Here is a 12,817-nt window from a genome sequence, read left to right as displayed (position 1 = left end):
CTTGGAAAGCAGTTCTCTCCCATTATTCAGTACTACATCAATGTTTGTGTGATGTGCAGTTAGGAAGTCTGCAGCTTTGTCTCCTTTTGGTGGCAATGCACAGCCTCTGCCAGGTATTTGTGGTACAGTGGGCCAGCATTGTCTAAAAATCTTGTGTGAAGCTTGGTGTTACAAACTAATTATGCCTCTTCCTTATGTCCTTCATGGTAAAGATTCTGGGTGTTCTAGAGAGGCAATTCTTGAAAGCACAATTTTCTGATGTGCTGAGGTTTCAAAGTACTGGTTTTCTTTGGAATATTCAGCAGTTAACATACTCCCATCAGCCTCAGGATGGTAGAGCAGCTACAGAAACAGACTTCCAGATGCCAAATGTAGGGATCTGTTGGTCTTACTGGGAACAGTGTACCCTGGGGAGACCAGCAGCAGGAATGAGAAAGATAGATAAGAAGACAAATTCTGGGCTAGGTGGTCAGTAGTCTTTTTGATGGACCAAACTCATGTCTGATAAAGCAACACTCTTTGGACAGTTGTAAAGATAATGACCTCCTTCATAAGAAATCCACATTCAAGTTCTCATTATGTGTAATTATATTTTAAAACCTATAACAATCTTAGTCCATTCACACTAAGTTTCCTTTTACATGAACATAGAGAAGGAATACAAACACTCAGTTTATAAGTGGTATTGCGTTAGACTGGAAAATAATCAGATTCAGGTTTTTCCATGAAAAACTCTTGTTTTCTGTGCAGGCTTAAGTCCAACAGCTACCAGAATTTCCTAGCTTTCATTTTTGCCATTGAAGAGATTAACAGAAACCCTCATCTTTTACCCAACATAACTTTGGGATACGAGTTCCATAATTTCCTTCACAATCATTGGAGAATGTTGGAGAGTTCCCTTATTTTGCTCATAAGACAGGATGGGATTCCCAATTACACATGCTGGGAAAAAAGCAAGTCTGTAGCAGTGTTAACTGAATCATCATGGTCAATATCTGCTCAAATTGGAGCCTTGCTGGAACTCTACAAATTCCCACAGGTGAGGCAGAATGTTGAAAAATGAAAATATTTTTGTTGGTGTCATTATCACGAGACTATCAGGGTGAGAGAAGACTGTGTTATTTGTGTTTTAAGGAGTATAACCTCTGATTTGAAACTGTCTCATTGCTATTTGTTTATCAATAAAATTATGGGAAAATATAACCTCAAAGTATAAGCACTTATTCACTTAATGAGTTGCTCACAGTTACTTTTTCTTCATGCAAGAGGCAAAAAGCAAAGATTTCTCAAAGTCTGAGTATCATCACCTATCTTATGAATAAGGTCTTAGGAAGATGATTAAAATTATAGAATTAAGTATTCCTTGCAATCATTTTAAGCTATTACCTAGCAAATTTCAAGTATAATATGGTGGGATGTGTGAACTTTCTTCTTCATATTGCTTCCAATTTTATGTCTTTTAGGTTTCCTTTGGTTCTTATGATTCTATGCTGAAAGACAATGGCCAGTTTCCTTCTCTCTACCAGGTTTCCCAAAAGGACACATCTCTGGCCTTTGGCATGGTTTCCTTGATGCTTCATTTCAGCTGGACTTGGGTAGGACTTGTCATCACAGAAGGTCATAAAGGTCATCAATTTCTCTCAGATGTCCATGCAGAGATGGACAGAAACAGAGTCTGTGTAGCATTTGTGAAAATGCTCCCATCTCCTCTTTCATCATATATGCCAAGTACACATGAGTCTATTATCCTAAGTGGGGAAGCATCACTGGTCAATGTGGTTGTAATTTACTATGATATTGATAGTCTGAATGATGTGAACTATGCTATAGAGCCATATATAGCCACATGGAGGGTCTGGATCACAAATTCCCAATGGCACGCTGACATGGCTGGCAAAAATTTTATACTTGACTCATTCCACGGAACTCTGATATTTTCAAATCATCATGAGGAGATTTCAGGTTTCAGAAATTTTGTCCAGGAAGTTAACCCTTTCAAGTACCCAGAGGACACTTACCTCACTTCTTACTGGTTCCATAATTTCCATTGTTCATTCTCTGATTCTGATTGCACACTGGAGGACTGTCCACCTAATGCCTCTTTGCCATGGTTGCCTTTGAATCGTTTTGACATGACCATAAACGATTCGAGTTACAATATGTACAATGCTGTGTATGCGGTGGCCCATGCTCTGCATGAGATGATTTTTCAACAAGGAGAAAAGTTCTCAGTGAAAAATAGAGAGTCAGTGGTGTTTTCTCCCTGGCAGGTAATGACACATAGACATTCATCGATGTTCATTTCTTATATTGTACCACATAGCCTTCATCCATGAAACTTTAACTATTCATAAACTAAAATCAACCTCATAGTAGCATGTTGCTAAGAAAGTAAATGTTGATCTTGATAGAAACAACTATGAAGCCATCACTGGCAAGGCAGAAATATTAGAGAAGTCCTTTGCTTTGTTGTTATAGATTTAAAAGTCTTGCCCATCTATTGCTTCATTTAAAATTTGTACATTTCAAAAATTTATTCTATGTCAAACAAAAATTCACCTTTTATGAATGGGAATAAAATGAAGCTGTATAATGGATACAGTATATGAATATTTGTATTCTGCAATGTCTTTCAATATAGATAACCCTATTCATCAGTAGATGTTATTAAATATCACAAAACAAAATGGATGTTGGAAGCTCTCATTTTAGTGTCATTTTGTCTAGTAAACATATACTGTATTTGTTTAAGTGGGCTTGGATTGAATATTTTTTCCTTAATTTGATGTGTTAAAGTTATATATTTACATATTATTCCTCAGTAGGATGTTATTTAGGGTAGTTTACTAAATACCAGGGTAAAGTTGCTATATTAAGTTTTAAATTTAGCTTTTATGAATTCATTCTTTATTTATGTACTTTTTCTCAAACATGAACCATGGTTCACCATATACTCTTTTTATTTCAGCTGCATCCATTTCTGAAAGAAATTCAATTTAATAATCCTGCCGGAGACCAAGTGAATTTGGATGAGAGGTGGAAACTGGGTGCGGAATATGATATTTTCAACTTTTGGAACTTTCCAGAAGGCCTTAGACTTAAGGTTAAATTAGGAATATTTTCCTCAAATGCTCCACTTGTCCAACAATTGTCTTTATCTGAGGATATGATAGAATGGGCCATGGCAGCTACACAGGTATTCAACCTAATTATATTACACATTGTCATAATCAACATATTGTTGAAGGTAAAGGCCATGAAACAGACACATGGAATTTGTACAACTCAATTTTCAATCTGAAAATAATTCCTTTTTTTTGCCAATTTTGCGATGAGCAGAAAAAGAACATGTACAATTAATCTATTTTTATAAATATTTACATTATTCTTATTTTTATTGAGATAGGACATTTAACCCTTCTCTGACAAAACTAAATAAAAAGTGGATGCAAATGAACAACCATTTTGTATCTGTATATTGAAAGTAGCTAGGATAGATATACAGCTACTTTCTCTTGATTTAATGAATAGAAAGATTTGCTCCAGTAGTGTTTGTTGACAGGATATCATGTCTGCATCTTGTAAAATGAATAACCATTCAGACAAGAATATGCAATATATTATTTATTACTTAATTTAATTTAATTTTTTTTAGTGAGGCTTTCTTTTTTCTTTTCTTTTTGTTTTTTTTTTCTTTTTGACAGAACCGGGGATTGAACTCAGGCCCTTGAGCTTGCCAGGGAAGCACTTATTCCACTGAGCCATCTCCCCGACCCCTATATTAATTATTGAAACTGTCCTACTAATCAGTTTTGAAACTGTCTCATTGCTATTTGTTTCTCAATAAAATTATTTAAAAAGAGATAGGACATTTATATTTTAAATAATATACCTTATGTGTTTACCCAAGCTTAATTCATTTTACTTATTGTTAAAGAATATTTTAATATATTCCAAAATATGGTTTTTCTTCTAGACTCCCCACTCTGTATGCAGTGAGAGTTGTAATTCTGGATTTAGGAAGACCCCTCAGGAGGGAAAGCCTGCTTGTTGTTTCGATTGTACCCCTTGTTCAGAAAATGAGGTTGCCAATGATACTGGTAAGAGTGTGTCTTATGGACAAATACTGTTTCTTCCTTTAATTTGTCTTACTAAGTACTATAAACCATTGAAACGCTGCCATTTATCCTTTAAACTACTCACTATTTTTTTCTTTTTTTTTATTTATTAGAGAGAGAGAGAGAGAGAGAGAGAGAGAGAGAGAGAGAGAGTGGTGTGTGTGTGTGTGGCCAGCTCAGCCCACCAGGGGGCGGGGCTGGCTGGCATGTGGTGCTGGGGGATTGAACCGCGTCCCTGATGCCTTGCCAAGCTTGTTCTAAGTAGGTGCTTTAGACCACTGAGCCATCTCTCCAGCCCCTAAACTACTCACTTTCATTCGCCTTTTCTTTCTATTTTTGTAAAGTGCTTGAGATTGGATTAAGATGTTCTCTACCACTGAGCTTCATGATCAGTCATATCTATTTTGACATTTTGAAACAGAAACACATAAGTTACTCAGACGCTACACAAATTTGTGATTGTCCTTGTGAGCTGACTGATTATCTAGGTTTACAGCTATGTGCCTTTACACATGGCCACACTGATTAATATTTCTAGACCCATTAGTGCTTTGTTTTTTCAGACAAAATAAAACCCATTGCCACTATTCAATGGTTTCTAAGTTTCATCTCCATCATAAAGTTTAACATAAAATATTATTGAAAACCAACACTTTACACTGATTCTCTCATACACTGTAGAGAAAAGTATTCCATGTCCTCATTTTCAAGTGTATTTTTGTTTTACACAAAGGAGTATCTCAGAGGGTATAAAACAAAACTCCATTTCATTAAATATACAACATATTTATAGTATGGTATAGCCTCAACTACTAGGATTTTATCTCTAGTATCTATGAATCCTTAGCTGAGTATGTGAAACATACTGTGTGATGAATTATGGTCTCTGCTGTGCACCTATAATGATAATATGCAAAGGAAATAAGACATTTAAAAATGATGATATTTATAATTTCTGAGAGGTTGTTAAAAACATGTTACAGATTTGGTATGATTAATATTTTATCAGGAAGTTGAGAAGTGGAACAAATTTTTGGAATTAGAAGTGGTATAGAATGAAGATTGGAAAAGAAGAAAAGAAATTATCATTATTTGAAGATTACATGATACCGTACATAGAGGATCTCAAAAATTCCACCAAGCATCTTATAGACTTAATCACCAAATACAGCAAAGTCTTTTTCCCATCTTGCAATATGGAGGATGAAAAACTGAGAAGTCATACACTAAAGAGAAGAAACCTGAAGTCACGAAGGCTTCTGTCAATTTTACTTGTAAAAAGGGTAATGTGAAGGCAAAAAAGTCCAAGAAGGGGCAGCCCCACTGCAGCCAAAATCCTATCCTGGTTAGAGGAATTCATATATACTCCCACTATGCTATGTGTTCCAGAAAGGCTTTGTATAAGAGAAAGTACACAGTTGTTAAATCAAAGGTTGAGAAGAAAAATGAGAAAATTCTTGCTATGATCATAAAACTGGTTAGTGGGGAGAAGAAGGGAGGTATTCTGGTGATTAAGCTTTGAAAAATGCCTAGATGCTGCCCTACTGGAGATGTAACCTGAAAGCTCTTGAGCCACAGCAAGAAATCCTTTAGTCAGTATGTGAGGGAACTACGAGCTAGCGTCACTGCCACACCATCTTGATCATCTTCACCCAGCACTGAGGTGAGAGTGGTCTTCCTGGAGCAATTGGCCGGTGGCATGTTACTTGTGACTCCACATCTGAGCCTTAATTGTGTTCCTTTCTGAAGAACACACCAGAAATTTATCATTGCCACCTCTACAAAAATTGACATAAGCAAAGTGAAAATCCCAAAACACTTCACTGATGCTTACTTCAAGAATAAGCTGTGGAAACCCAGACACTAAGAAGATGAGATCTTTGACACTGAGAAAGAGAGATACTAGATTTCAGATTCCAGAGCAGTTCAAGGTGGATCAGAAAGCAGTAGACTCACAGATTTTAACAAAAATCAAAGCTGTTCTTCAGCTCTAGGGAAACCTGTAATCTGCTTTTGCTCTGACAAGTGGAGTTTTCCTCATAAATTAGTGTACTAAATTTCTTACTAAGAGCCTGATTAAATAACTGATACATTAAAAAATTAAACAATGTAGTAGGATACAAAGCCAATACCTAAAAATCAGTAGGATTTTTTCTATAAAAACAATGAATACACTGAGAGAGAAATTAGGGAAACCATGACTTTTACAATGACATCCAAAAAAGTGAAATATTAGAAGTCAATCTCACAAAGAATATAAAAGTTTTATACAGTGAAAATAATAGTATTCTGAGAAAAGTGATTGAAGAGGACTTGAGAAGATGGAAAGATATCCTTTGCTTCTTGATAGGAAGAGCCAACATTGTGAAAATGGCCATACTTCCAAAATTGTTTTACAGATTCACTTCAATCCTGATTAAAATACCATTAGTATATCTCATAGTGCTAGAGAAAATTTCCTCAAATTCGTCTGGAACCAGAAGAGGTCTACAATATCAAAAGCAATCCTGGGAAACAAAGGAAAGGCAGGAGGTATCACAATCTCTGACCTGAAATTATACTATAAGCCTACTGCAATAAAATCATCACAGTACAGGCATAAAGACAAACCTCAAGATCAATGGAACAGATTAGAGGATACACAGAGAGCTGCAAACACATTCACCTATCTTATTTTTAATAAAGAGGCCAAACATGTTCACTAGAAGAAAGATAGCCTCTTCATTAAATAGTGCTGAAAAAACAGGCTTTCCACAGGCCAAAGGCTAAATCTAGACCCAGGCATATTAACATGCACAAAGCTACAGTCAAATGGATTAAAGATTTAAATGTAAAAAGAAATACTGAATCTTTCTGGGGAAAATATAGACAGAAATCTTAAAGATGTAGGGGCAGTTAAAGATTTCATGAACAAAAAATAAGCTACATGGGAAATACTTCAAAGAATCAACAAGAAGAACCTCATCTTTTTGAAAAGTTAATGCACTTCAAAGAAAATCTCCAACAGTGTAAAAAGAAATCCCACAAACTGGAAAAAATAGCTGACTGTCCCTCTGACGAAGGCTTTGTTTTGTATCCAGAACATATAAAGAATTAAAACAATCAGGCCCACCATTTTTAAAGACCCAATCCAAAAGTGGGCATCTGAGATGAATATACACTTCTCAGTGGAAGAAATAAAAATGGCAAGAAAATGTATGAAAAAATGTTCAACTTCGTTGGTCATTTGAGAATTGCTAATTAAAGCAACACCGAGTTTTTCACTCAGCTCAGAAAGAATGGCTATGTTATGCTTAAGATGTTTGATATTCAGACAGATAGTGAGGGTAAGCTCAACTACCTATGTTGTAGGGTAATAATAATAAGCTTCTCTTCGGGAGGGTTAACAACCTAAGTTTGGAGACAAAAAATTAGAGGAAAAGAAGGGCTGCAAACACAGCCAACATTATGGCCCTAGCCTTTCAAGATCAGTGAAGACTCAGGACATAGAGATCCTGTACTGTAACAACATATAATTCAGGTGTGTCCCAAATTTTCTGATCAAAGAGATTATGGGGCCACAGAGGAAAGTGATCGATGATGTAGAGTGTGCCTAAGGAGATTCACATGGAGAGAAAACATTCTCTCAGGCTTTCACAGAGAGCAAATTGGTCAAGCAATGGCCATGACTCATCCACTGGGCTGACATTAACAGATGATCTACAAACTGCGGTACAGGGTTTCAGGATAAATCCTGAGGAGATTTCACTGACCCTATCAGACACAAAAGTTATGTTCCTTGTTATATATGTCTTCCTTTATCTTGGTTGTAAACATCCAGCAGAAAAATTTAAAAACAAAGTATAAAAAGTAAAGCCATATTAATATGGTGAGCTGCACAAGGCTCAAGTCAACAATTTCTGACACTGCCAGTCCTACAGAAAATCCACTACTATTATGGACTACTGGACTATATTGGAATATTTTGCTGAATTCACACACCTAAAATATGGAAATGACAATGGAATGTCCTTCTCTGACAAAACTTTCCAAAAAATGAGGATACAAATGAATGACCATTTTGTATCTGTACACTCAAAATAGGATAGATATACAGCTGCATTCTCTTAATTCAATGAATAGAGAGATTTGTTTTGATAATGTTTGTGGACAGTATGTCATGTCTGCCTCTTGTGCAATGAATAACCATTAAGACAACAATATGCAATGTAGTAATTATTGAAACTATCCTACTAACCGGTTTTGAAACTGTCTCATTGCTTTGTGTTTTTCCAATAAAATTATATAAAAAAAGGAAGAATGGCTAACATCAATAAGTCAGCCAAGAAATGCTGGATAGACGGTGGATTGAAAAAAACCCTTTTGCGCTGTTGCTTGGAATGCAGATGGGTACAACCCCTGTGAAAATTAATGTGTAAATTCTTTTAAAAGCTAGGATTGGTGATCCCATTCAAGCCAGCTATTCCCCTCCTGAATATTTTCCCATAAGAAATGAAAACCTCATACCACAGTGATATATGTGCACCCATGTTTGTGGCAGTGCAATTTGTGATAGCTAAATTCTGGAAACAACACAGATGTCCATAAACTGAAGAAGGGATAAAGAAGACATGGTAGTGATTACAGAGTAGGGCATTATCCTGTGATAAAATGGATAAATCTGAGTCTTTGGTCAGTAAATTTATGCAACTAGAGACCATATTCTTAAGTGAAGTAAATCAGACCTGCATGTACAAACATCATATTGTCTCCTTAATGTGAGAACCTGAAAGAGAAAAATGGAATATGAAGGCTGCAATATATACTGTGTAAAGCAGTGAACTTTTTCAAAAGTAAAGAGTTACTGAGTTGAGGGAAGGAGAGCTGGGGGAGGGGGAAAGAGATTCATCTATATATGTAATCAGGATAGTTTGGACACCTGTATTGTGCATTTCTGCTGTTCTGTGGAAAGAAGCAGTTAATGCTTTAATCTGCTTTATCTCCTTTTTTTCGATTGTTTGTATTTTTTTATCTTCTTATTTTCTTATACATTTCTTTCTTCCAATTTTATATGCATATATATGGTAAAATGAATCACTGGTTTTAAGAGAACACTAAGTATTACAACAGATATTCTGAAATTCATATCACTTTGTGAAATGAAACTCGATCATTTGTAATTTTATCTCTGTTAATTCTGATTGGTACTTTCTTTAAAAAACATTTTTGAAATAAATTGAATGATTCAAAAAAAGTTTTTGAACATAAGACAATACAAAGTGGTTCAGTAATCATATTCCTCAACAGAAAGACTCATTAATTGCAGATTGTAAGTACTTTTCAATTTGATGTACTGATTCAATATAAATGTAGTAAACATTGTAATATGTTTTTTGGTGAGAAGTATATTCTTTATTGGGTGGAAAAATTTTCTATACCTTTAAGCACTATTGGTCAGATAACTTGTCCTGGAAATAAGTATACTGCTTTGGCTTCTAAATAAGCAACTGCCCATTGAAGAATATCTCAGGCATCACTTATGGAAGTCTGATTACTTAGGTTTTCGTTGCCTTGTGAAAACAGAAAGACACTTTTAAAATTTTTTTTCCATAATTTTATTGAGAAATAAATAGCAAGGAGACAGTTTCAAATCAAATTGGTAGGGCAGTTCCAATAATTAACACACTACATACTGCCTTCCCAGTGGTTGTTTGTTGTACAAGATGCAGAAATGATATCCTACTTACAAGCACTATTAGAACAAATCCCTCTATTCCTTGAATTAAGAGAATGCAGCTATATATCTATCCCAACAATTTCGAATACACAGATAAAAAATAGACATTCATTTATATCCCCTTTTTTGTTTAGTTCCATCAGTTAAATATTCTAATGTGTGAACTAAGCAAAATATTCCAAAATATTCCAGTAGTCCACAATAGTATAGGGTCTTCCACTTGACTGGCAATGTCAGAAGTTTTTGACCTGAGTCCCCTACAGTTCAACATAACAACATGACTTTATTTTTTTACACTTTTATAACAATGGTAGGATAGTTAGAAGAAATAATATCACAGTTCATAACACCACAAAGAACAAGTAGAATATATTGTGATTAAGTACCTATGCAATGTATTTTTATTTGTGACAAAGAATGTAAGGAGAAATCAGGATTGCTGGTGCATTCGAGTACACAGGGCATGACAAGCAGGGGGATTTCAACTTGGAATCCATAAGGGTGGGTGCAGACTTAAGAGGACCTTGAGTGAAAAAAAAGAAGAACTTTTTTGGCTGGGTCAGGATGCCTTAAATGCAGGTCTGGGAAGGCTTGATGATCTGAGGATCAAATCACAGAATGCTGAGCCTGACTGCTTTGCTGAAGCAGGAACTTAAAGAACTGAGCTAATGGGCAGGACCCCAAAGAGAAAATGTTTGTATATTTTGAGTGAAAAATAAGAAATATTCAAAAATGTGAGGTGTGTAACCCAGTAAAAATCCTCTTCTGTCAACCTCCACCACTGAAAAAATAAAGAAAAGTTAAAATGGAAAATAGAGGTACACAAAATTAGTTTATCAAGTGAATTGAGTCTCTGCTGTGATGAGGGAACAAGAGGGAAGAAATAATCATGAACTGATGATTGTTTGAATTTTACCAGATATGGAAGAATGTGTGAAGTGTCCAGTTGATCAGTATGCCAACACTCAGCAAAACCACTGCCTCCAAAAATCTGTGACGTTTCTGGCTTATGGAGACACCTTGGGGATGACACTCACTGGCACAGCTCTGAGTCTCACTATTCTCACAGTCATAGTTCTTGGGCTCTTCGTGAAACAACGAGACACTCCTGTTGTCAAGGCCAATAACCGGGCACTCAGTTACATCCTGCTCATCTCCCTCACCTTTTGCTTTCTCTGCTCCTTGCTCTTCATTGGCCGTCCTAACACAGCGTCCTGCATCCTCAGGCAGACCACATTTGGAGTTGCGTTTACTGTGGCTGTTTCTACTGTCTTGGCCAAAACCATTACTGTGGTTCTGGCTTTTAAGGTCACTGCACCAGGCAGAAGGATGAGGCACTTGTTGATTTCAGGGGCACCCAACTCCATCATTCCTATCTGCTCCCTGATTCAATTCACTCTCTGTGGAATCTGGATGAGAACAAACCCACCTTTTATTGACACAGATATGCACTCTGAACATGGCCACATCATCATTGTGTGCAACAAGGGCTCACTGACTGTCTTCTACTGTGTCTTGGGATACTTGGGTTCCCTGGCCCTGGTGAGCTTTACTGTTGCCTTCATGGCCAGAAACCTGCCTGACACATTCAATGAAGCCAAGTTCCTGACATTCAGCATGGTGGTGTTCTGCAGTGTCTGGGTCACTTTCCTCCCTGTGTACCACAGTACCAATGGGAAGGTCATGGTGGCCATGGAGGTGTTTTGCATCTTGGCCTCCAGTGCTGGCCTCCTGGGCTGCATATTTGCTCCTAAGTGCTACATTATTTTATTAAAGCCAGAGAGAAATTCTGTGCATGGATTCAGAGAAAAGACACACTCTGTGAGAAAGAAGCATTTTTAAGGTTTTCCCGAAGTAAATAGAGGGCCAACAGATATCTGCAGTTTTTTGTAGTCAGATTTTATTTTATTTTATTATTTATTTATTTATTTTTTTAGCGAAGGGTCTACAAGATGTTTAGGGTCTCACTACTTGATCGAACTTATAGTGATCTGCCTATTTACAGCCTTCCAAGAGCTGGAATTACAGGCTTGTGCCAACATGCCCAATCTCAATTGCCATCTCAGTGTAGTGGGGCTGGCATGGCAGGGCTGGAGAATGAACCCCCAGGCCCTGTGCCTTATTGCTGTGCTTTAATCCATTGATCTATTTGGCTGGCCCTATAATCATATTTTAAATGACAAGACGGCTTTTACTTTAATGGTCAACTGACTCTATACATTTTAATATTGTAATGTCTATATCACCATAGTTTTGAATGTCTTTTTCTTTTGACTTTAAGCAGTACCATGCTTTAAAATTTTATTTTTATTTTTTATTTTTATTTTTTTACCATAATATTATTGATAAACAAATAGCAATGAGACAGTTTCAAATCAAATCTATAGGACAGTTTCAATAATTAACACACTGCATACATTCTTCTTAGTGCTTAATTGCATACAAGATGCGGGCTTGATAACCTATTTACAAACACCATTAGAACAAATCATTCTATTCATTAAGAGAATGTAACTATATGTCTATCCTAACAGAATAATGCAACTTTGAATACACAGATGCAAAATGGACATTTATCTGTATACCATTTTTATGTTAAGTTCGGTTATTTGAATATTATAAGTGTGTTAAAATCAGCAAAAAATTCTAGAAGAGTCCAGTAGCCAATAATAGTATTGGGTCTTCAGCTTTACTGGCAATGTCAGAAATTGCTAACCTGAGTCCCCGACAGCTCAACATAACAGCATGGCTTTATTTATTATATTTCATTTTTATAGTTTTCTGCTGGATAGTTAAGACCAAGGTAAAGCAGGACTTATGCAGCAAGAGTTGTAGCTTTTGGTTCTGAGAAGGTCAGTGAAATGCCCTCAGGATTTATCCTGAGATCCTGTATCTCAGATTGTAGAACCTTTGTCAGTGTCAGCCATGTGGATGAGTCATGGCCATTGCTTGGCCAATGTGCTCTCTGTGAAAGCCTGAGAGA

At 36.2% G+C, this 12,817-nt stretch overlaps 1 protein-coding gene across 1 annotated transcript; it reads left to right on the top strand.

Annotated features, from left to right (window-relative positions):
• Nucleotides 1–769: 769 nt before the first annotated feature.
• Nucleotides 770–11,676, top strand: LOC101568821 (vomeronasal type-2 receptor 116-like). The gene is made up of 5 exons (XM_023707236.1): nucleotides 770–1,039; nucleotides 1,464–2,270; nucleotides 2,969–3,196; nucleotides 3,977–4,100; nucleotides 10,754–11,676. The coding sequence occupies exons 1-5, from the start codon at nucleotides 884–886 to the stop codon at nucleotides 11,674–11,676; spliced, it is 2,238 nt and encodes a 745-aa protein (XP_023563004.1). The 5' UTR covers nucleotides 770–883.
• Nucleotides 11,677–12,817: the final 1,141 nt, after the last annotated feature.

This window comes from Octodon degus, unplaced genomic scaffold (assembly GCF_000260255.1).
Source record: "Octodon degus isolate 3935 unplaced genomic scaffold, OctDeg1.0 scaffold00284, whole genome shotgun sequence".
Classification (NCBI taxonomy): Eukaryota; Metazoa; Chordata; class Mammalia; order Rodentia; family Octodontidae; genus Octodon; species Octodon degus.
This window is presented reverse-complemented; position numbering and strand designations above follow the sequence as displayed.